The sequence below is a fragment of the Taudactylus pleione genome, unplaced genomic scaffold (genome assembly GCF_031769625.1).
Source record: "Taudactylus pleione unplaced genomic scaffold, aTauple2 ptg000070l, whole genome shotgun sequence".
NCBI lineage: Eukaryota > Metazoa > Chordata > Amphibia > Anura > Myobatrachidae > Taudactylus > Taudactylus pleione.
The window spans coordinates 4,976,516-5,000,808 of record NW_028284472.1 but is presented as its reverse complement, the minus strand read 5'-3'; the positions used below and the strand labels follow the sequence as shown (position 1 = coordinate 5,000,808).

Here is a 24,293-nt window from a genome sequence, read left to right as displayed (position 1 = left end):
AATAGTTTCAAGAATTTTGTGGCTCAAGCAAAGTTTGTGTACAGAAATGAAATTCATTTATGTTTCATATACACCTTATACACACAGCCTGAAGGTCATTTTATACTTTATTTTTAATAATTTGTGCCTTAGACAAAGTTTGTGTACACTGAACCATCAAAAATCAAAGGTTTCACTATCTCAGTCATGCCAAAATTATTCGTATTTCGGAATATTTGGATTTGGGAGACTCAACCCGTACTTAACAACAGCAGGTCATAGCACACAATGGACATTTGACACGCCTCATGTTTACATGTAGTCATTCGGAAACATGTTACAGGAATGCAAAGTGCAGCCCGTGTTATATCAGGTCATATTATAATATTGTGTGTCTATGCTTAATGATGAAATATAAAATTATAATAATCAGGAAGTGTTCCCTGAACTGGTCTTATATATACAGCGTCCAGTCCCGACTAATTTATATTACCCGAGGTCCTCTCTAATATACAAACCTCTAAGGAATAAGCAGCTGAATCCAAATAAAGGTAATATAAAATAAAATATGAAATGACAATAATGGTTTAGCCAAGGTATTTATTTATGCTTCAATGTCTTCATATTAATATAACATTCATTATGTGGGTCTAATTAACTTTTTTGACTGTCATTTTTGGGTTTTTTGGGTTTTTTTCTGATTTCAGATGAACTACAAATTTATCTTATATTTATTCAATAAGTTGCACGACCGAATAAAATATATATTATGTATATTATGAATACAATCACTAGTTTATTATTGATTGCCTTTTTTACTTTTGTTCATGTTGTTTAGGTTTTATGGTTATTACTTTAGAAGGCACAGGCAATATCCGCAGAGTTACAGTACACACATCGGCAGAAATCCTAGGTCAGCATCAAGACCTTGAAATTACGTATGTCACAGTGTAGCTTTGCAGGATTAATTTGCAGCTTATATTTCCGATATCCAGAACTTGCGGCGAAACCCTCTACAACTTCTCGGGCTGCAGGGAAAATGTTGCTTTTCAGTTTTTCGGTACATGAGTTGTGGTGTTCCACCTCGGACATATTGATGAGTTGATAAATAACTGCAAGAAAATTTGCAACAACTTTTTGAAAAAAAAATAAAATAAAGTGCAGAACATTAATTTAGCTGCCTCTCAATAATACTTTTGCTAAGTGAAAAGAAGAATATTGTAACAAAATCATAATTGCTGTGTTTTTTTTTCCCTCCCCGCAGAAAAATGTTGCTGATTGTAATTGTGTGTTTGGCAAACTTTCTGGAACTCCCCGTTGTACAGGTATGTAGTTGTACAATAATCATATATATATTAACTCTGGATACATGTGAAATAACACTATACCTGTCTGATTTGGAATTACTTCAGGTGCTTATTGTAAACCTCCAATTTTATAACTCTAGTGCTGTCCTACAAGTAGGTTACATAGTATTCACAGATGTTTCCAGGATTGTCCCAACGAGCGGTCACAGCTCTCACAGATCCCATTTAGGGGAATATGTATCAAGCCTTGGAGAGAAATAAAGTGGAGACGTTTCCCGTAAACAACCAATCTAGCACAATCTTTAAAATAACATTTGGAAGCTGATAGGTTTCTTTTGGCAACTTGTCCACTTTATCTTTCTCGAAGGCTTGGTACATCCAAGGATTCACTTTTAAAATTTTCGGCACATTATGGCCGGAATCGGTATGTATTACCGCAGGCCGCATGGTGAGAAGCACGGCAGGGGTGAAGATCCCGCATGGGGTTTTTGGTAAGTTCTACTAACCCTGCCCCCCCCCTAACCCTAACCCTTCCTTAGGGGTGCCAAACCCTAACCTCCCCCCTAGTGCCTAACCCCAACCCCCCCTAAGTGCCTAAACCTAAACCCCCCCCGTCCCCGCAGCCTAAACCTAAGTGTCAGGGGGGGGTCTACCCCTAACCTCCCCCCGGGGGTGCCTAACCCTAACCCCCCTTCCCCTAGCCTAATCCTAACCCTCCCAGGGGCGATGCCTAACCCTAAGTCCCCCCGGGAGCCCTGACACCTAAACCTCCCCCCCGCACGGCTGTTCACGCCCGCCGCCTGGCTTACCTTTGTGTGGTATGCTGGGCGTCAGGCTCCCAGCGTGGGTCTAATGACAGTTGTCGGGATTTTGACTCCTGTCCTTAGTACCCTGCTGGGATTTGACTGTCGGGAAGCCGGCAGTCGGCATTTCGACTGTCGGCTTCCTGACTGCATCCCCTATGACCAGCTCTATAGTATATTATTCTAGCATGTACAGGACAGAGAGGGGGTAATCCTGCGCAGGACTGGGTATCCAATAGAGATCATTGATGTGCAAACAATAAAGTCTCCATTGATGAACGATACTTATTACCGGCGGCATTTTGTTTAGTATCACAATGACTCTGCTGCCAGCACACGCACATTGCACTTTCACCCGGCGGGGACTCAGCAAAGCCTGGAAGGTGGTGTTAGCGACACGGTGACAAACAACGGTAACATAAGCTCACTGCTGCCTGCTAAGTACCAGACGGTGGGCATAATTCATTTAGCGAGTACTTAAGGGGTAATGTCTTCTTGTTAAATGGAGCACAATAGGGACCTATACATCATCAGGGGCCAGGTGGTACCCCATCAATTAAGTATTCAACTCACCATGCGGTTTTCGCATTGAATACTTAATTACCAGAGTAACTCATTATTGCTCCGGTGTGAGGACAGATGCAGTCCATGCGAAACCCTTAACTCTGCTGACGAAGTACAGTAGCGGTGGTACTTACCGGTGTGGTGCTAACCTTCTGCGCACGCTTGACCTGATGTCCCCACATGAGCATGGCCGCAGGGTCACCATGTACAGGCGACGGAGGGATTCCTCTTCACAACTTCGGACCTCCATCCAATGGGAAGGAGCAGGGGCTCCAGGAACCAAGGCCAACTGACCATGGCATTGGTTCCCGCAAACTCTGTGAGTGAAGAAAAATAATAAGACACACTCTTTTTAGCAGGGTACACTTCACGTAAACATTAACATTGTACGATCTAATATATATTACACAGGACAGTTATGAGATAAATCATTTTTGTTATAAGCGATATATATGTAATTCACGGAAAGCAGCATTAGATAGGATAATTCACTAAATGCATTTTGGAATCCTTCCTCTCTGAAGTCCCCAGATCCCATTGATCTTGATCTACCAGTATAGAGCACCCAGCAATTGTAGCAGAGCATATGGCACAGCAGGAAGGGGTGGGAAGAGGGGGGGTAGAGCCTGTCCTGTGGATATGGTACAGAGTGGGAAATTAACAAACCTACTAAAGAGCACAAGTGGAGAAGTTGCCCTTGAGCAACCAATCAGCTCCTGGCTGTCATTTATCAAGCGTATCTATAACACGATAGCTAGAAGCTGATTCGTTACTATTGGAGACATCTCCACCTGTCCAGTTGAGATAGCTTGATACATCACTACCATATTTTATACTTTTTATTAAAATAAGCCAAACATCAAACGATTTGCAAGGTAGCACATGGTTATTACCTCTGGACTTTACTTACAGAGTGAAAAAGAAGAGCACTGTGATGATCATACAAACTGCACACCGGAGGTGAGTATGTATTCATAATAATGTTTAACCTTACTTACCAGACTAGGGGGTCTATTTACTAAGCAGTGTTAGGAGACAGAGTGAAAGGAGATAAGGTGCCAGCCAATCAGCTCCTAACTGTCATCTCACAGGCAGTGTTTGAAAAATGACGGTTGGGAGCTGATTGGCTGCAATGTAGGAGACAAATTCACCAGGTTAAGGCTGTGCTCAGTGATCTTTATCCAAAGCAAGGGTACAGGTGGATACAGTATATCACAGTTTTTATTTTGAATCTAAAGTGAACATCGTAAAAGCATATTTGAAGGACTGAATTGCTTTATAGCCACTAAAACAAACAAAACGAAAAAAATCCATCTATAACCAATGACCTACAGAAAATCGTCATTTATGGGACCCATAGCAAATTATTGGGAGGGCGAACATGTATATGATGCGATGTGGTGTCATTAGGTTTTATTTATTGATTGATTTATTGATTGATTTTATTTATTTAAAAAAAAAAAAAAAAACATTGTAACATGTTCTGACCATTTATAATAATTTACTTAAACTCCAAACATCTAATTCCACAAACAGTCTTCCCCAGGACTAAATTGTATGTTAAAGGAATATTGGGAAATAAAATAAACAAAATTGATTTTTTATAATTTTTTTTTTAAATAAAATATATTAAACTATTTCATTATGATTTATTTACAAAAAAAATTATAAAAAAATAAAATAAAAATGAAGACACTTCATAAATATTTAAAATAAACAGCAATATAAATCCTACAGCATTTACAAATTTAAATAAATAATATAGTTATGCATTATATTGTACCTCTTGTTACTCTTACAGAAGAAAGCTTATTTGCCGGGTCACTTAATAGAACTACCACATGTGAAGAATAAAAGGTCGGTACAGATGTCACAGGGAAGACAAGTTGATATACCTGACTCTGTTATTAAAAGCATGGTGAGTATTTTTTAGATAGATAGATAGATAGATAGATAGATAGATAGATAGATCGATCGATCGATCGATCGATCGATAGATAGATAGATAGATAGATAGATAGATAGATAGATATGAGATAGATAGATAGATAGATAGATAGATACTGATATGAGATAGATAGATAGATAGATAGATAGATAGATAGATAGATAGATAGATAGATAGATAGATAGATAGATAGATAGATAGATACTGATATGAAATAGATAGATAGATAGATAGACAGACAGACAGACAGACAGACAGACAGACAGATAGATAGATAGAGAGATAGATAGATAGATAGATAGATAGATAGATAGATAGATAGATAGATAGATAGATAGATACAAAAGCAGGACAAACAACTAAAAAAAATAGTTGCTCTCTTTAAAATAAAGATCTAACAACAGCAGGTTCATAATATACAAAACTGTCTGTTGACTAAGGGCCAAGGAACGCAGTTGCTAATACGCATGCAATCGGCCGATTGTTGAGTACTGTGCATGCGTATGCATAGCAGTGTGCGTGCGCGAACTAGTCACTGCGATCAGGGCCGACGAGAGCCACACCGGGCCCAGGTGACAGGGGGCGTGGCCTAATCAAGGGAGGCATGACCACGCCCCCTTAGGAAAAAAAAGATAAAATATTATTATTTCAGCACCACAATCGCGCTGGGGAGGGATCGCTGTGTGCCCTTCAGCCTGGCGCACAGCCAATGGGGGGCGCAATCAGGGTGATCACTCCCCCCATAGGCATAGGAGCCACGAGCAATCTCCCAGTGCAGCCCAGCACCCAGCAGCATGTGCTGGGCTGCTGTGACTTAAGAGGGAGGGGGAGCGGTGCCGGACCCTGCAACAAGCCCAGGCCCGGGTAATTTGTACCTGCTCCTCCCCTCTCGGCGCCCCTGACTGCGATCGGGACTGCGATCGCAGTGATTGACAGGAAGTGCCATTTGTGGGTGGTGATGGGGCGATGGTGGGGAAACGCAAGTGTGCCAATGCGTTCACACGCCCTTTCAGGGGCGTGCATAAATTATCCACTGGGAAGTCATACGCAGCCTGAGGTCAGTGTGCGTGGCTGTTAGCAATTTCGGAGTAAGGTCAGGGCTTGTGCAAGTGTGCGTATAGGTCCGATGGTACATGATTGTACCGATGGTTTTGCTATTCTGCTAAGTATTATAGATGTGCGTATGGTATAGTGGGCGTCCTTATGTAGTGCTGTGTTTGCTTTGCGATAGCAGTGGCTTGGCTTGCTATCGCAGTTGACGTGCACGCGTAGGCAGTATTGCGATCCGTAGTGAATCAGGCCCCAAGTGTTATAATTGCATCAGACTGTGCCAATCACATACCACTGTATGACTCATTGCAGGTGGCATGGTTGGTGCACATGGGCCTAACTGTGGCATATAACTAACAGAACCAGGTTCCGTCAATAAGTGGGCATTGATTAATATTATACCAAGTTCATGCATACTAGCAATGAATACAGATCAGATCAAATATTGTGTATACAGAGTAGAGATGTGCGGGTTCATGTTCGGTTCGGATTTTCCCTGAAAATTCGGATCTCAGAACGAGGCAAAATGTAATCTTTCATGAACAAACATCATCTTTCATAGCCAAAACATTATGTTTTGACCATGAAAGATTATGGCCCTCATTCAGACCCACTCGCGAGCGGCAGTCAGCTCGCAAGTGGGTCGATGGTCTGCACTGCGCATGCACACGACGGAGGGAGCTCCGTCGTGCGCATGCGCGAGACACGACGAGCGAAGGACTTTCCTTCGCTCGGAGTGTCTCATCAATGGGGGCGTGCTATCGATGTTGACTGACAGCACGCCCCCTTTGGCGGGCGTGTCGGGGACGTGCCTGTCAGACGGAGGCGTTCCCAAGGGAACGCCTACCGTCTCAAGCCGGCCCCACTGACATCACTAGTGATGTCAGTAGGAGTGATTTTGGCTCTGATAGAGCCAAAATCACTCCTGGCCTTGCGGTTGAAAAACTCAACCGCAGGCTTGTGCTCGCAGTTTCGATGGTCGCGATGGTCAAGACCATCGCGACCATTATCCTGCACGTTCGTATATGCTGTGGGTGGTGACCCACAGCTATACGAGCGTCCAGGAGGACGCTCCATATTAATGGAGGTGGGCCCTGATTCAGAGCGAGCGCTCTGGTCAGAGCGTCCGGCTCTGAATCAGGGCCTATGTTTGTCCATATAAGATGATGTATTGCCTCATTCTGAGGTCCGAATTTGGCGGAAAAATCCGAACCAAACCGAACATGAACCTGCACATCTTTCATACAGAGTTCACAATTTGGCAATAAATCAGATTTTAAAGACACAACTGCACTGTACATAATACCAAGCGGTCTTAGGGCCTGATTCAGAGCTGAACGCTCTGACCAGAGTGAAAATGGAGCAGCCTCCTGGCCGCTCGCATAGCTGTGGGTGACCACCCACAGCATATGTGAGCGGCCAAAAAGATGGTCGCGATGGTCTTGACCATCGCGACCATCGGACTTGCGATGGAGACCCTGCAGTAGGGTCTCCCCGCCACAAGCACTGGAGTGATTTTGGCTCTCAGAGCCAAAATCACTCTCACTGACATCACTAGTGATGTCAGTGGGGCCGGCTTCAGACGGTAGGCGTTCCCAGGGGAACGACTCCGTCTGGCAGGCACACCCCCAGCACGCCCACCAAAGGGGGCGCGCTGTCAATCAACATCGACAGCACGCCCCCTTTGGTGCGAGACCCGGAACGATGGAAAGTCCGTCGCTCCCCGGGTCTCACGCATGCGCACGACGGAGCTCCCTCCGTCGTGCGCATGCGCAGTGGGGAACATCGACCCGCTTGCGAGTGTACTGCCGCTCGCGAGCGGGTCTGAATGACCCCCTTAGTACTTAATGCTAACTGATTACCACCTTAATGAAGCGCACGGTTTATAATGAACGGCATAACACGATAGTAGTTTAGTAAGATGATACCTAATGGAGAGCAGACATTTCATGAATATAATAAGCCGAAAATGTATTTTATACTATGTCAGATGTGTGTTTATGTCACTCTTGCAGGAAAATGTCCCGCTATCGGCATTGTCACCTTCCCTTCCAGACATTCGGAAAATGATTGTTGATTCACACAATGAGTATAGGTGTAAAGTCAGTCCGTCTGCATCTAATATGCTGAAAGTGGTAAGTGAAAGTTAAAAGCAAAATTGAAAGAAGGACGCCTGTGAGCCTTGTCCAGCACATACAGTTACCAAATTACTGATTTGTAAGAGTACGTTTAAAAAAAAAAAAAATCATGTTCTATGTCAGGGGTGGGGAACCTATTGGTAGGGCCATTTTGATTTTTAGAAAATCATTCGGGGGCCATACAAAATTATTATCTTAAATTTTGCCTCCTATATTTGGTTAAAAAGGTTATTAACTCACCCTTAATGCGATGGCTGTAAGTACCTGCTTCTCTTTGGTATGTTGCCAGGCAGAGTCTGGAGGGGCAGTCCCTATGGATGTGTGACAGGCAGATTGATAAGGCAGCCCTGGGGTCCTCTCAGTCCTAACCAGCCTGATGACAGCACTGACTGCACACACCCCCTGCTGTGCCACCACTGCCTGCTTGCCCACGCTGTTAGGGTGATTCCCTGCACGGCCCTGCACTAACCAGCTCAATGGCAGCCATATGACAGCCCTGATTCCCCCCCCCCCCTTGTGCGTTGCCTGCCTGTCGCTACTGATGGGGAGAGAGCCCTGCATGCCACTCAATGACAGCCCTGACACCCTGATCCCCCCCCTGTGCTACCTGCCGCCGCTGATAGGTAGAGAGCCCCTGCACTAATCCACCCAATGACAACCCTGACACCCTCCACCACCGCTGCACTACCTCCCGCCACTGATAGCCAATGACAACCCTGACACACACACCCTCCCCCTCGCTGTGCTACCTGCCGCCGCTGATAGGGAAAGAGCCCCTGCACTAATCCGCCCGATGACAGCCCTGACACCCTCCACCGCTGCGCTACCTCCCGCCGCTGATAGCCGGTGACAGCCCTGACACACACACCCTCCCCCTCGCTGTGCTACCTGCCGCCGCTGATAGCGCAGTGGGGGGGAGGGATGTGTCAGGGCTGTCATTGGCTACCAGCCGCCAATGACAATCCTGACATCCCCTCTCCCCCGCTGCGCTACCTGCTGCCGATGACAAGCCTGACATCCCCTCTCTCCCGCTGCGCTACCTGCCGCCGCTGACAGCCGCCATACTACGCTGATTCTGCTGCTGCCGCTGACAGCCGGCCGGGCTGGAGGATTTCACCTTGCGGGCCGTATACGGCCCACGGGCCGGAGGTTCCCCACCCCTGTTCTATGTGATACTCAAGTAAGATAATATAGGGTTAATGTATCAAGTAGTGAAACGATTGGAGAAGTGAATCAGTTCAGAAATTTCCCATAGCAACCAATAAGCTTCTACCTATCAGTTTATAGAATGTACTTGAAAAATACTGCCTCAAAGCTGATTGGTTGCTATAGACAACTTCTCCACGAGTCCCCTTATCCACTGTTTTCACTGCTTGATACATCAAACTAGGGGTGTGCACCGGCCACTTTTCGTGTTTTGTGTTTTGGTTTTGGATCTGGATCTTTCTTCGTGTTTTGGATCTGGATTGGTTTTGCCAAAACCACCCTTCCGTGTTTTGGGTTCTGGGTTTTGTGTTTTGGATCTGTATTTTTTTGAAAAAAAGCATAAAAACAGCTAAAATCACAGAATTTGTAGGTTTTTCTGCTCCTATGCTATTATTAACCTCAATAACCTTAATTTCCACTCATTTCCAGTCTATTCTGAATACCTCACACCTCACAATAGTGTTTTTATGTCCAAAAGGTTGCACCGAGGTAGCTGGATGACTATGCTAAGCGACACGAGTGGGCGGCACAAACACGTGACCCATCTAGGCGTGAAACTGCAGTGGCAGACAGGATGGCATTGAAAAACTAGGCCCAAAACTGTACATAATGCAAAGAAAAAAAAGAGGTGCAAGATGGAATTGTCCTTGGGCCCTCCCACCCACCCTTATGTTGTATAAACAGGACATGCACACTTTAACAAACCAATCATTTCAGCGCCAGGGTCTGCCACACAACTGTGGCTGAAATGATTGGTTCGTTTGGGCCCCCACAAAACAAGCTGGCAATTAATCTGTCCCTGCACAAACTGGCTCTACGGAGGCAAGAAGTCGTCCTCATCCTCCTCATCCACAGATTCCTCACCCTCTTCAGTGTTATGTACATCCTCATCCTCACAGAGTATTAATTCATCCCTGCTGGAACCACAGGTCCCTCTGTACGTTCTGGAGGCTGGTCTCCCTGGAAGAGTTGATCATTCATTTTATGAACATCATCTTCTCCACATTTTGTGGAAGCAACCTCCTACGCCTTTCGCTAACAAGGTTCCCGGCTGCACTAAACACTCTTTCGGAGTACACACTGGAGGGGGGGCAACTCAGGTAAAATAGAGCCAGTTTGTACAGGGACCTCCAAATTGCTTCTTTTTCCTGCCAGTACAGGTACGGACTGTCTGACATGCCTACTTGGATGCTGTCACCGATGTAATCCTTTAACAGACAGACGCACGCTTGTCGCTGCTGCTTTGAGGATTCAAGTGCGGCTACAGCCCACACAATTCACAAAGACAGAAAAAAAAAAAGAATATTTTTATTGTTTGTGGAGCACACTTTGAGGGTTACACCACCCTTTAACAGACAGACGCACGCTTGTCGCTGCTGCTTTAAGGATGCAGGTGCGGCTACAGCCCACACATTTCACAAAGACCGAAAAAAAAAGAACAATATTTTAATTGTTTGTGTAGCACACTTTGAGGGTGTCACCACCCTTTAACAGACAGATGCACGCTTGTCGCTGCTGCTTTAAGGATGCAGGTGCGGCTACAGCCCACACAATTCACAAAGACAGAAAAAAGAAGAATATTTTTATTGTTTGTGTAGCACACTTTGAGGGTGTCACCACCCTTTAACAGACAGACGCACGCTTGTCGCTGCTGCTTTGAGGATGCAAGTGCGGCTACATCGCACACAAGTCACAAACACATAAAAAAAATAGTTTTTTATTTTTTGGAGCACTTTGAGAGTTACACCACCCTTTAACAGACAGACGCACGCTTGTCGCTGCTGCTTTAAGGATGCAGGTGCGGCTACAGCCCACACATTTCACAAAGACCGAAAAAAAAGAACAATATTTTAATTGTTTGTGTAGAACACTTTGAGGGTGTCACCACCCTTTAACAGACAGACGCACGCTTGTCGCTGCTGCTTTAAGGATGCAGGTGCGGCTACAGCCCACACAATTCACATAGACAGATAAAAGAAGAAGAATATTTTTATTCTTTGTGTAGCACACTTTGAGGGTGTCACCACCCTTTAACAGACAGACGCACGCTTGTCGCTGCTGCTTTAAGGATGCAGGTGCGGCTACAGCCCACACATTTCACAAAGACCGAAAAAAAAAGAACAATATTTTAATTGTTTGTGTAGCACACTTTGAGGGTGTCACCACCCTTTAACAGACAGACGCACGCTTGTCGCAGCTGCTTTAAGGATGCAGGTGCGGCTACAGCCCACACAATTCACAAAGACAGAAAAAAGAACAATATTTTAATTGTTTGTGTAGCACACTTTGAGGGTGTCACCACCCTTTAACAGACAGACGCACGCTTGTCGCTGCTGCTTTAAGGATGCAGGTGCGGCTACAGCCCACACAATTCACAAAGACAGAAAAAAGAAGAATATTTTTATTGTTTGTGTAGCACACTTTGAGGGTGTCACCACCCTTTAACAGACAGACGCACGCTTGTCGCTGCTGCTTTGAGGATGCAAGTGCGGCTACATCGCACACAAGTCACAAACACATTAAAAAAAAGTTTTTTATTTTTTGGAGCACTTCGTGAGTTACACCACCCTTTAACAGACAGACGCACGCTTGTCGCTGCTGCTTTAAGGATGCAGGTGCGGCTACAGCCCACACAATTCACAAAGACAGAAAAAAGAAGAAGAATATTTTTATTGTTTGTGTAGCACACTTTGAGGGTGTCACCACCCTTTAACAGACAGACGCACGCTTGTCGCTGCTGCTTTAAGGATGCAGGTGCGGCTACAGCCCACACATTTCACAAAGACAGAAAAAAAAAGAACAATATTTTAATTGTTTGTGTAGCACACTTTGAGGGTGTCACCACCCTTTAACAGACAGACGCACGCTTGTCGCTGCTGCTTTGAGGATGCAGGTGGAATCTAGACGGGATTTGGAACCGAGGACACACTACCTCCATCAATTGTCTAAATCCCACTGCACTAATGTCGGATACCGGACGCACGTCTAACACCAACATAGCAGTCAAGGCCTCAGTTATACGTTTTGCTTCAGGATGACTGCTGTCGTACTTCATCCTCATCGCTAGGGACTGTTGGAGGGTCAATTGTTTAGTAAAAGTAGTGATGTTCCTACTTCCTCTCTGGGATGATGAACAACTCCCAGCAGCAGCAACAGCACTAGTAGGAAGTGGTTCTTGATCTTTCCCTATTTTATTTTTATCAGAGAAAGTTTGGTCCTCCATTTATGTTATATTGATATATATACGTGCGGCTAAAGCGCACACAAACACAGAAAATATTTTTTTATTTTTGCTGGAGAGTAGTGCACTTTGTGGGTTACACCACCCTTTAAGAAATGAGCCAGCCAGCTCTTTACTTATGGGACACAGGCGCACGCTTGGCGCTGCTCCTTTGTTGATGCACGTGCAGCCACAGTGCACACAAGTCACAAACACAGAAAATATATATTTTTTTGGTTTGGAGTGTACTTTGGGGGTTACAGAACCCTTTAACGGTCAAGCCAGCCGGCCCTTTACTTATGACACAGGCGCACGCTTGGCACTACTTTGTTGATGCACGTGCGGCTACTGCGCACACAATTCACAAACACAGAAAATAATTTTTTTTTTGGTTTGGACTGGAGTGTACTTTCGGGGGTTACAGCACCCTTTAACGGTCAAGCCAGCCGGCCCTTTACTTATGACACAGGCGCACACTTGGCACTACTTTGTTGATGCACGTGCGGCTACTGCGCACACAATTCACAAACACAGAAAATAATTTTTTTTCGGTTTGGACTGGAGTGTACTTTGGGGGTTACAGCACCCTTTAACGGTCAAGCCAGCCGGCCCTTTACTTATGACACAGGCGCACGCTTGGCACTACTTTGTTGATGCGCGTGCGGCTACTGCGCACACAATTCACAAACACAGAAAATAATTTTTTTTTTGGTTTGGACTGGAGTTTACTTTCGGGGGTTACAGCACCCTTTAACGGTCAAGCCAGCCGGCCCTTTACTTATGACACAGGCGCACGCTTGGCACTACTTTGTTGATGCACGTGCGGCTACTGCGCACACAATTCACAAACACAGAAAATAAATTTTTTTTTGGTTTGGACTGGAGTGTACTTTCGGGGTTACAGCACCCTTTAACGGTCAAGCCAGCCGGCCCTTTACTTATGACACAGGCGCACGCTTGGCACTACTTTGTTGATGCACGTGCGGCTACTGCGCACACAATTCACAAACACAGAAAATAAATTTTTTTTTGGTTTGGACTGGAGTGTACTTTGGGGGTTACAGCACCCTTTAACGGTCAAGCCAGCCGGCCCTTTACTTATGACACAGGTGCACGCTTTGCACTACTTTGTTGATGCACGTGCGGCTACTGCGCACACAATTCACAAACACAGAAAATAATTTTTTTTTTGGTTTGGACTGGAGTGTACTTTCGGGGGTTACAGCACCCTTAACGGTCAAGCCAGCCGGCCCTTTACTTATGACACAGGCGCACGCTTGGCACTACTTTGTTGATGCACGTGCGGCTACTGCGCACACAATTCACAAACACAGAAAATAATTTTTTTTTTGGTTTGGACTGGAGTGTACTTTCGGGGGTTACAGCACCCTTAACGGTCAAGCCAGCCGGCCCTTTACTTATGACACAGGCGCACGCTTGGCACTACTTTGTTGATGCACGTGCGGCTACTGCGCACACAATTCACAAACACAGAAAATAATTTTTTTTGGGTTTGGACTGGAGTGTACTTTCGGGGGTTACAGCACCCTTTAACGGTCAAGCCAGCCGGCCCTTTACTTATGACACAGGCGCACGCTTGGCACTACTTTGTTGATGCACGTGCGGCTACTGCACACACAATTCACAAACACAGAAAATATATTATTTTTTTAGCACTTGGGGGGAGCACCCCTGATGGACAGAGCACCCCCTGGACAACACTACAGCACCTCTTTAGGACTGGGACACTGCACAGGACTTTGGAGTGGACACAGCCCCTATGGAGAACTGACTGCACAACACAGTCCAGCCAGCCCCTATGGACTTTGAAGTAGTGGACACAGCCCCTATTAACAACAGCAGCACAGCACAACACAGCCAGCCCCTATGGACTTTGAAGTAGTGGACAACAGCAGCACTACACTACACTACACTACACAGCCCTAACTCCCACCCTCCCTCTTCACTGTCCACAGCCGAGTGAGAAAATGGCGCCGACGTGGGTACCTTATATAGGATCCAAAACCCGCGAGACTCGGAAGGCGGGATGATGACGTTTTGCCTCGATTTCAGATCCGAGTCAGGCGGGAAAAGTCGAGCCTGATTCGGATCGGACTCGGATCGGGGGGGCTCGGGGGGGTTCGGATTTCAGAAATCCGAACCCGCTCACCCCTACATCAAACCACTTCAAGAAAATATAAAGTATCCCCTTATTAAAGTCATTAGCCTATCAGTAGTATACATAAGGGATACAAGTCCCTTTTCAAGATATCCATGCGACCAGGTTGGCGGCATGGAGGCGTGACACAACTGTGATGTTTTGCTGCGAGTCCCAGGTTTTCAACACTGGGGAGGCGGAACCACAATGAGCCGATTCATTCACCTCAGGGGGCCAGATGTACTAAGCTCTGAAAAGTGATAAACTGGAGAGTTATAAACCACCAGCCAATCAGCTCCTAACTGTCATGTTACACTCAGCTCCCAACTGTCACTTTTCAAACACAGCCTCTAACATGACAGTTGGGAGCTGATTGGCTGGTGGTCCTGTCTGTTGTACTGCCTGCTACATCTGAGAAGAGGTGGCGGCTGTCTTCCTGGAAGAATGGTGGCCAGAGGCCTAACTAGCGTTGATGGTGCCCAGGAACAATCAAAAATGTGGGCCTTTGACAACCGTTCTTTAAAATCCTGAGTTTTTATATTGGCACTTAAATAAACACACACTGGAAACACAAATTACAGACGTGTGAGAGCAAGACAAAGTATGAAAACGACACCAATGAATACCCCATGCACACCGACTGTTGTGGAATGGAAATATTAAGTTAACAGCTGAGAGCTGCCTAAGGCCCTAGGAACTTTAGGGATTTTGACAGTGTGAAATTAATGATGATTTTTTAACACTACTGCCTCTGACTAAGGGCAGTATTCAATCAGCCGTGAAAAGTCGTGTACTTTTCGTATGTTGGTCTTTTCGCCGTCTTCAATGGTTTCTCATGTGAAAAAGTTGCCGCTTATCCCCGTATTCAATTAGAAAGCGGCAGAAACGGCAGCTGGCAAATTCGAACTAGCGAGAAGTCCTGTAAAAAATGGGGAAAACAGTCTGTACCCCCCGAAAAGCTGCACTAACATAGGGGATCACTATAGGGGTGTTCTAGTACCCGTAATAAAGCTATTCTGGGCACTTTAGTTCTCTCAATTGCTTGTTATTAGCGTCTTTGCATAAGTAGTGAAGAATGGCATTAAGCAATATTTTTTCATCAAAATTTTGGGGTACATGAAAATGGGTGCTAGCATATTTTACAGTTGCTAATGTGAAGTTTTAAAAAACTTAAAAAATCCACCTGCAATCTTAAAAACACCTGGCGCATACTTGGGGACCCCCCTGGAGTCTATGTCACTAGTTTTTAAGTTTGTCCCCCAACTTTAATTTTTTTGTTGCCCCCAAATTGAAAGTACTTTTTTGGAGTGTTCTTAAGTTTTTAAAAAACTTTTTTTTGACACAGTTAATCTTTGGGGGGCTGTCCCAAGGGTGCAGGTTGGTTCCTGCAAGTTTGCACCCCAAAACCCCAATTCTGCACTTTTTTCCGCCAGCTTTCATAGGTGAATCTTTTTCGCCCGATTCCAATGCTTTGACTTTCCGCACCGGCAAAAAGTCTTTGCAATTGAATACGGAGATAAGTTTTCGCCTGGCGAAATGAGGTCACTAGCTAAACATTTTTTGCCAGGGCTTTTCGCACCTAATTGAAGAAGTTATCTTCTTTTAATAGCCTGTTGCCCACTTTTCAGCCCAATTGGTGCTCAGCCCTCCTGCCCCGTTAGATAAATTTATCATAGATTTATTAGATATTTTAATTTCTCTTTCAAAGTAGGAGAGTCAGGGTGCTGACAGATCCTTATGTAGAATTAGGATGGACAGATCTGCTGCCTAAAACAAGTTACTGAAACACAAGGAGGCGCTCTACAGATATAGATGAGCAGCTCACATATCTTTTCTATGTATGTACACATCTATTAAATATTTATAACTTAACTTATCTTAATGATTGTAAGTAACCATCCCTGCATTGCGACAGCATTCCATCCTGCTGCGAGGTCTGCTCCCTACCCTCTAACAGACCCGAGCCCTTTAGCTAAGCTGTTAAGCTGACAGCTAAATTCAACTGCAATACCAATATCCTATGTACTGTCTCCCCCAATGGTCTTACATCACATATCTTCAGGTCTGATATACTGACTGACACACACACACATTTATGGGCAGCACGGTTGGTGTAATGGCTAGCATTATTGCCTCACAGCACTGAGGCCCTAACTGTGTCAGGCTTGACGACTTTCTGGCCGCCCCTTCCGGGAGGGAGAGGCCAGAACGGCATGACAGGGGGCGTGGCCAGCACAAGGAGGCGGGGCCAGCCTTACTACGAATATGTGTGGGCGGAGGGCGGGTCATAATTTTGGCCCCGCCCCCGCTACACAATGCCGATATTACAGGCATTGTGGAAACAGGGGGCGGGGCCAAAATGACGCGATTCAACGTGAATCACGTCACCGCCCCCCCCCGCCGTGGGGGTATCAAAGGTAATTGCGGGGGGATAGGAGGGGTGGGCGGCAGCCGGGAGGATTGCCTGTCTTCCCAGGAGGTCGGGAGTGGCACCTGATTTTCAGGAGGCTCCCGACCAAATCAGGAGGGTAGGCGAGTATGAACTGTGTGTAGTTTGTATATTCTCCCCGTGCTGGCGTGGGTTTCCTCCGGGTGCACACTGGTAGGTTAATTGGCTCTTGACTAAAAAAAAATTAGCCCTAATGTGTGCGTACATGTGGTAGAGTATTTAGATTGTAAGCTCCACTGGGGCAGGGACCAATGTGAATGGCTACAAACTTCTCTCTATATACGGTATATAGAACATAATGAATATTCTTTATTCTTAGGTGTGGAATGACGAAGCTACAAAGACAGCTGGAAACTGGGCAAAACAATGTAAAGTAGGACATAGTCCTCAGACCATGAGAAAGATCACAAGTAAGCAAACCGTATGCAGTAAATATAGAAAGCCAATATAATATTTGTTTTCAGGTTGCTATATTTGAAGCCAAGACCCGTGACGTCACTGGGGTGGGTGTCACTCAGTGCGCCAAAGAGAGTCCCGAAAAGGGGGTGTGTGGACTCATGGGGACTCCCGGAGCTCTCCCCCAGAGACTCTTCCCGCATTGCCGGCATTTTGGTGTCACCCCCTCAGATCGTGACACCCGGTGCGCTTTGCACCCCCCCTACTGATGCCACTGGCCACGACTAAACCTGGACTTTATATATCTGAATTTAGTTTCATATGTTCTGTGACTATACTGGGCAGTGGGCTGGCTGACCAGCATACAGTAACTCTTCTCCAAAACATCCTATGACGAATCGCCATCGCCACACACTGCCCAATAACGGCGCACTTCCTGCTGCTCTCAGTCTAATGAGATATATACTGGTCACGGGGAAGTCTCGGTAATGGAAGAGACAGCAGAATGCCTTGGGATCGTCAATTTATCTGCCCAGGTGTGATTTATTTTAAATGACATTTTTAAATGAATCCGTCTGGATATTTTCATGAATGTCCCTCCGTAATATTTTATGCATATCAAACACACTTTTTACTTCACGTCATTTTAAATGTAATAAAATGTTAAATCCATGATGTATTCCAGATTATAACTGTGGGGAAAATATATTCCTGTCAAATTTCAAAGTCCCCTGGAGCACTGTCATTGCCGCATGGTACAGTGAAGTTGTTGATTTTGACTACGGGGTCGGGGCGAAAAAGGCAGGCATAGAGGTTGGACACTACACACAGGTAGGCGTCCTTGGAAAAACGTATTAAGAAAAACATAATGAATGAATGATTTTGAAGAGTTGTTAGTTGCTGTTTTCGGTGGAATGGGTATGAAGTCCCGACCGATGAAGAAGCCGACAAGGGAGGTAAGTACCCTAACCCTACCCCTCTCCCCCCTGACCCTCCCTTAGTGGTGCCTAACCCTAACCTCCCCCCCCCCCGGTGGTGCCTAACCCTAACACCCCCTTCCTGCACTCTAAACCATCCCAGGGGGGTGCATAACCCTAACCTCCCCCAAGTGGTGCCTAACCCTAACCCCCCCTTCCACTAGCCTAACCCTAACCCTCCCTAAGGGGGGATAAACCTAATTCTCCCCCCGTGGCTAACTGCTAGAAAGTCCAGCTTACCTTCTTTCGGGATGCCGGCTGTCGGGATTTCAACGTAGGACTAAAGATAGGCGTCAGGATTTCGACGTGGAGCTAAAGATAGTCGTCGGGATTTCGACGCGTCCCGGGTCGGGTTTCCATTGTCGGGATTCCGACGCCCAGCATCCCGGTCGGTGGTAATCTGACTGCATCCGGCTTTCTGTGGTTAGTCGCGCAGCTTCTGGTAGGTTATGCGCGGTTGGTTACCTTCATACCAGTAACACATTTACAAGTGAATTTATCAGCGTTCTGTTACAGGCAGTATAGACATTGCGAGAGATGTATATATACATATAATAGAATCGCCGGTATAACATATTGACAGTTTTAATTGGTAGGGCCCCTACAAGTAAGTTGCCCAGGGGCCCCCACAAACCTTTATTCCGGCACTACCCATCTGTATTCTGTTTTTCCACAGTATAAAGATTCATTATTGGAATCGTTTCATAAACTCCCTTTTGCATTTTCAGCTTACGTGGGCTACATCCTACGCCACTGGATGTGATGTTGCAGAATGTGATAATAATCCCAATTTTAAATACAGCTTTGTTTGCCACATGTGTCCAGCGTAAGTATGACCCCCGGCCTGGAGGCTACTAGTCAGGTGGAAGTTTACTTTTTTTTACTGTTAAGAGCACTGCAAATGGGTTGGTTGGAATCACATAGGTTTCATTTGCTGCAAATAATACAAATCAAAGTTTCATTGCAGTCTGCACTAGTGTGTGTTAGCGCTGTATACTGAATGCATCGCTCTACACGTGCACCTGGCACCACGAGGGATACTGTAGGGGGATAAAACTTTTTGAGGAGTGTTTCTGAAAAACATAAAAGCGTATACTGCACTTGTGTAAATCGTTGTACGGATCATATGCCCTCAGGGCACAGCTGGAGTTTCCACAAGCTGAACCTAATGTAGACAGTCTCCTAAGGTATCAGGGTCTAAAACACTGAATGAATGACCTACAATATTGTCACTCAAACAGTCTCTTTTATTTTCCACCGAGCACCCTCTCTTGGCACTGCGCGATGGCATGGAAGGGCAGCAGCGGGAAGCTTTTCATTTGTGAAGCTGCCAGCGGCTGTTCCTCCATGCTGGTAAGGGGCTGGGTGTGTGATGTCAGACTATGATGTCACAGCCTGATGCCGCACTCCCAAGAGGAAAAAATGCCTCTCCGTCCCTGTTCTACACAAAGTACGGTGGGATGGGGCAGTTCCCTGTGTATGTGTCCATATGCAAGATACATTATAATTAATACATTCTCTTAGGTTTAAAGCAATACATATGGATTCCCAAATGTATTAAAAAGGTCCGAAGTGGGCCAGTTGCAGAGCAGTCCATAGAGAATTCTATGCCGCTGGTCTACTTCGGACTCTTTTTAATACAACTGGGGTTCCAAAAACTTTCCGGGAGCTTCTGTGCGAAAGGCAATGCAATCTATAGGTGGCTTCGTAAGAATCTCCTGGAGAGGAATCTGAAGGATCCCTCTCCATTTCCTGATGATTGCGCTGATGGCTGAGAATGCTCAATACGACTCCCAGGTCATAAACCCAAAGTCCTCTCTACGCATAGGACAGCTCTAATCTGAAGAATGCACTACTAGAAGTCTTCCTGGTCCCCTTCTGGGATGAGAAAATCCACTCCCAGCAGCAGGCATGGCGCTCAAGGATTTTTGGGGGGCAAGGACTGATGTGAATGAGTAAATTTTTTTTGTAAATGCCTCCTCCCCTCCCCTTCTCCCTTATAAATTTACTTAATCAACTACCTACATACTCAGGATTTTTTTTTACCTGCAGGTAAGTGTACCTGCATGCCGTTGCACAGACAACAGAGAGCGGGAAGTATCGCAATTTTCATACAAAACTGATTCTCCCTGCCTTTTGGGACAAATCTTTTATACAGTAATGGTGCGTATACACGGTCAGTTATTCTGGATGATATAAACGATATAAACGTTTATGATATCGTTTATCATTCGATCGTTTATATATCATCCTGAATATAGCCCCTTTCAACAACCAAACGATGGTCGATGCGCGGACACGGATGGTCGATATCAATATCGACCATCGCCTGTGCATGCAAGCCAACCTGGTCGATATCGACCAGGTTAGCCTGTTTACTATAGGGACCTGCGATTGTTGAACGCGGGGTCGTTATAGTATTAGGTGTTTGGGGCATGTGCTGGTTGTTCAATATCGAACATCCAGCACATGCAGGACGATCAGACAACGATATCGGATCGTTGTCTGATCTTCGTGTGTATGCTCCATATAACACAGAGTGTCCCACCGGTCAGGCGAGGTCAAGCTGTTGAGTTCAGTCCTGTACCATTAATGGAAGGATTATCATAACTGTCTACAAGACCTCCAAATCCTTGTTTCAGGAACAAACAGTAAATAAACTTCTGTACTAAAGGTTCCCTCTGACCTTGATAGCTACACTGACATTTCTTCAATTGCCTACGGATCGCAGTTGCTAAAATATGCTAATGCCTGCCAAAGTCCAGCTGACATAAATACGCCCACTGCTGCCTTCTCATATGTGTCCAACATCACAAGGCATAACATAACATCTCAGGGTATCACATGACATCACAAGCCATAACATGACATCACAAGGCATAACATAACATCTCAAGGTATCACATGACATCACAAGCCATAACATGACATCACAAGGCATAACATAACATCACAGGGTATCACATGACATCACAAGGCATCACATGACATCACAAGCCATAACATGACATCATTGACATCACAAGGCATAACGTGACATCACTAGGCATAACATAACATCACAAGGTATCAAATGTCATCACAAGGCATCACATGACATCACAAGCCATAACATGACATCATTGACATCACAAGGCATAACGTGGCATCACATGACATCATGGTAAGGAATTTTGCTTACAGAATAAATTCAGCCATTGAATCTCAACTCTTTTATTAAAAGGAAATGAAACACTTGCTGAACTTCTCTGGAACTGAACTGGGGAGAGATACATACACTGTATGCATTCCCTGATCTGGCTTCCTACTACCTAATACTGCATGAACTGTATACTGATGTGTCCTCACTAACCTATTCTCAGATCGTCCCAAACTGTGCCATTTGATGCGCCAAAACAAAATAAACTAAGCCGTGCCATTGGGCTCATCGCATACTATAGACTCCCAGGACACAAACCCAGAAGTCATAACACTGCAAATAACAGGTCTTATGGGAAGAGCTGTCCTTTGTGGCTTTAAATGCAATTATACATACAGATGGTGTTATTAAACTTTGCTTGCGATCCATGGTGGGATATATCGCATTCAAAAATGCGAAGCTTGATGCATCCAATCCCTGTGTCTGATATGACACAGGCTCCATGCATAAAGAAAAAATTAATGAGAGGGATCCCTCCCAGCCCCCTCCCCCCCGCGTTCTCCTGCACTTGCTAAACTACGTAAGTCCGAAACTATATATCCATTGGTGCAACATCTATATTGCGACATGCCATATAGCGCAGAAACGCTAGGTGAATGTGGACCCATTTGTAATACAAGCAATATAATGTATACAGTATTACAATGTGCTGTCTTGTGTTATAAATGGTATTTATTTTAGGCATGTGTATTGGCTCATTTTTACTACTTATATTTTGCAATTATTACAGAGGAAATAAAGGTAATTTGCTATATCCATACAAGTCGGGAAGTCCGTGTGCAGATTGTCCCACATCATGTGAAAACGACCTCTGCAGTAAGTTCCTACAACAGAGGAGTCACTGTTCCATTTAAATTATACTTAACCAATGATATAATTTGTCGTTCTTTCACTAAACCCACTATGGTGTTATGTTATGTCATTTAGAAACATGACGATAATTCATTGGAGTTCTGCAAATCTTACATGCTACTATTTCGTAGGTATATTATGAGAATCTGCAGTCTTTAAGGTGTACCCATCCTGTACACAGTGTAGGAAGCCATTCTGAAAGCAGACTGAGATAACAGGGGGTAAATTTACTAAAGTGAGAGTTTTTAGAAGTGAGTTTTAAAAGTGATGTTGCCCATAGCAACCAATCAGATTCTACGTAACATTTAACTAGCACCTTCTAGAAGATAATAGCTAGAATCTGATTGGTTGCTATGGGCAACATCACTTTTAAAACTCACTTCTAAAAACTCTCACTTTAGTAAATTTAGCCCCAGATATGAGATTTGGATATAAAACACAAGTGGGTCAATTCATAAATAAACTCCTACAAGAAATGACTTTCATTGGATTTTTGAGGATTTATATGGACTGGGCCTTAATTTCTCAGCCTGACCCTCTCCTGAACATCACCCTAAATGTACTTTTGTAACTATTGGATAAGATCAGTATCTTGTGTCTAGACAACAGGTAAATAGGATAATAGGGGGTATATAAGGGGTATATTTACTAAAGGGATGGTTTTTAGAAGTGGACAACCACAGAAACCAATCAGTTTTTACTTAACATTTATCTAGCACCTTATAGAAGATAATAGCTAGAATCGAAATTGGTTGCTATGGGCAACATCCACTTCCAAAAACCCGCACTTATGTATATACAGTATACCCCCCTAGATATCTGAAATCCTCTTTGTGTTTCATGCTTTTGTGATATCGCTAATCAAGTTGATAGATTGCCCTTTAATGAATATTGATTCAGCCCACAATATGTGTGTAGGCCAGTGTTGGCTAGCCTTGACACTCCAGCTGTTATGGAACTACATAACCCAGCATGCACTGCTACAGTTTTGCTATTAGGGCATGCTAAAACTGTGGCAGGGCATGCTGGGATATATAGTTCCACAACAGCTGGCGTGTCAAGGTTAGCCAACACTGGTGTAGGCCATAAATGCACTTTAAATTGACTTTAACCTTTTTTGTGTTGCTACAGTATTTGAATGTCTTATTCTTTTTCCTTATAGCTAATCCTTGCCCATATCAAGACTACTTTAAAGACTGCCTATCATATAAAACAGGAGACACCTGCGGAAACGATGAGAGCCTTAAGACAGACTGCCCCGCCATGTGCCTGTGTAACAGTGGGCAGATAAAATAATTGTGGTAGAGGGTTTTTTTTGAATAAACATTAAAGTAGTTTTGGTTACTGCAAGTCAATTTCACCAAAACGTATCTTAAATGATCTATTTTTTTATTGCTGAAATATAATACTGGTAGTTTAAACAATTGTAAACATGTTCAATATTTTATCAATATTGCATCTTCCAGATTATACATTTTAATCAATGTGTTTGTACTTTAGTATCATAAACTGAAGCTTCATAGTGAATTTTGGCCCTCATTCAGAGCCGTACGCTCTGAGCAGAGCGCACGCTCTGAATGAGGGCCGGGCTCCATGAAAATGGAGCGTCCTCCAGGACGCTCGTATAGCTGTGGGTCACCACCCACAGGCTATACGAGCGTGCATTGTGATGGCCGCGATGGTCGTGACCATCGCGACCATCGAAATTGCGAGCCGGAGCCTGCGGTTGAGGTTTTCAACCGCAAGCTCCGGAGTGATTTTGGCTCTATCAGAGCCAAAATCACTCCCACTGACATCACTAGTGATGTCAGTGGGCCGGCTTCTGACGGGAGGCGTTCCCGTGGGAACGCCCCCGTCAGGGAGGCACGCCCACCAAAGGGGGCGTGCTGTCAATCAACATTGACAACACGCCCCCTTTGATCGGACACAACGAGCGAAGGACTTTCCTTCGCTCGTCGCGTCTGGCGCATGCGCACGACGGAGCTCCCTCCATCGTGCGCATGCTCAGTCCATAACATCGACCCACTTGCGAGCGGACAGCCGCTCG

The 24,293-nt window shown here is 45.0% G+C and overlaps 1 protein-coding gene across 1 annotated transcript; it reads left to right on the top strand.

Moving 5' to 3' along the window:
• The first annotated feature begins 1,247 nt into the window (after positions 1-1,247).
• LOC148533729 (cysteine-rich venom protein-like) lies at positions 1,248-23,542 on the top strand. The gene is made up of 9 exons (XM_088467195.1): positions 1,248-1,304; positions 3,566-3,613; positions 4,455-4,571; positions 7,667-7,786; positions 17,142-17,232; positions 17,904-18,049; positions 18,924-19,021; positions 22,125-22,210; positions 23,409-23,542. Exons 1-9 carry the CDS (start codon positions 1,248-1,250, stop codon positions 23,540-23,542), a joined length of 897 nt encoding a protein of 298 aa, XP_088323321.1.
• The last annotated feature ends 751 nt before the right edge of the window (positions 23,543-24,293 follow it).

Excerpts from the sequence above, each read along its gene's own strand:
- LOC148533729 (XM_088467195.1), top strand. The coding sequence starts at position 1,248 with ATGTTGCTGATTGTAATTGTGTGTTTGGCAAACTTTCTGGAACTCCCC. Across the intron at positions 4,572-7,666 it reads ACTCTGTTATTAAAAGCATG|GAAAATGTCCCGCTATCGGC; the intron begins GTGAGTATTTTT and ends TCACTCTTGCAG. Across the intron at positions 17,233-17,903 it reads GACCATGAGAAAGATCACAA|ATTATAACTGTGGGGAAAAT; the intron begins GTAAGCAAACCG and ends GATGTATTCCAG.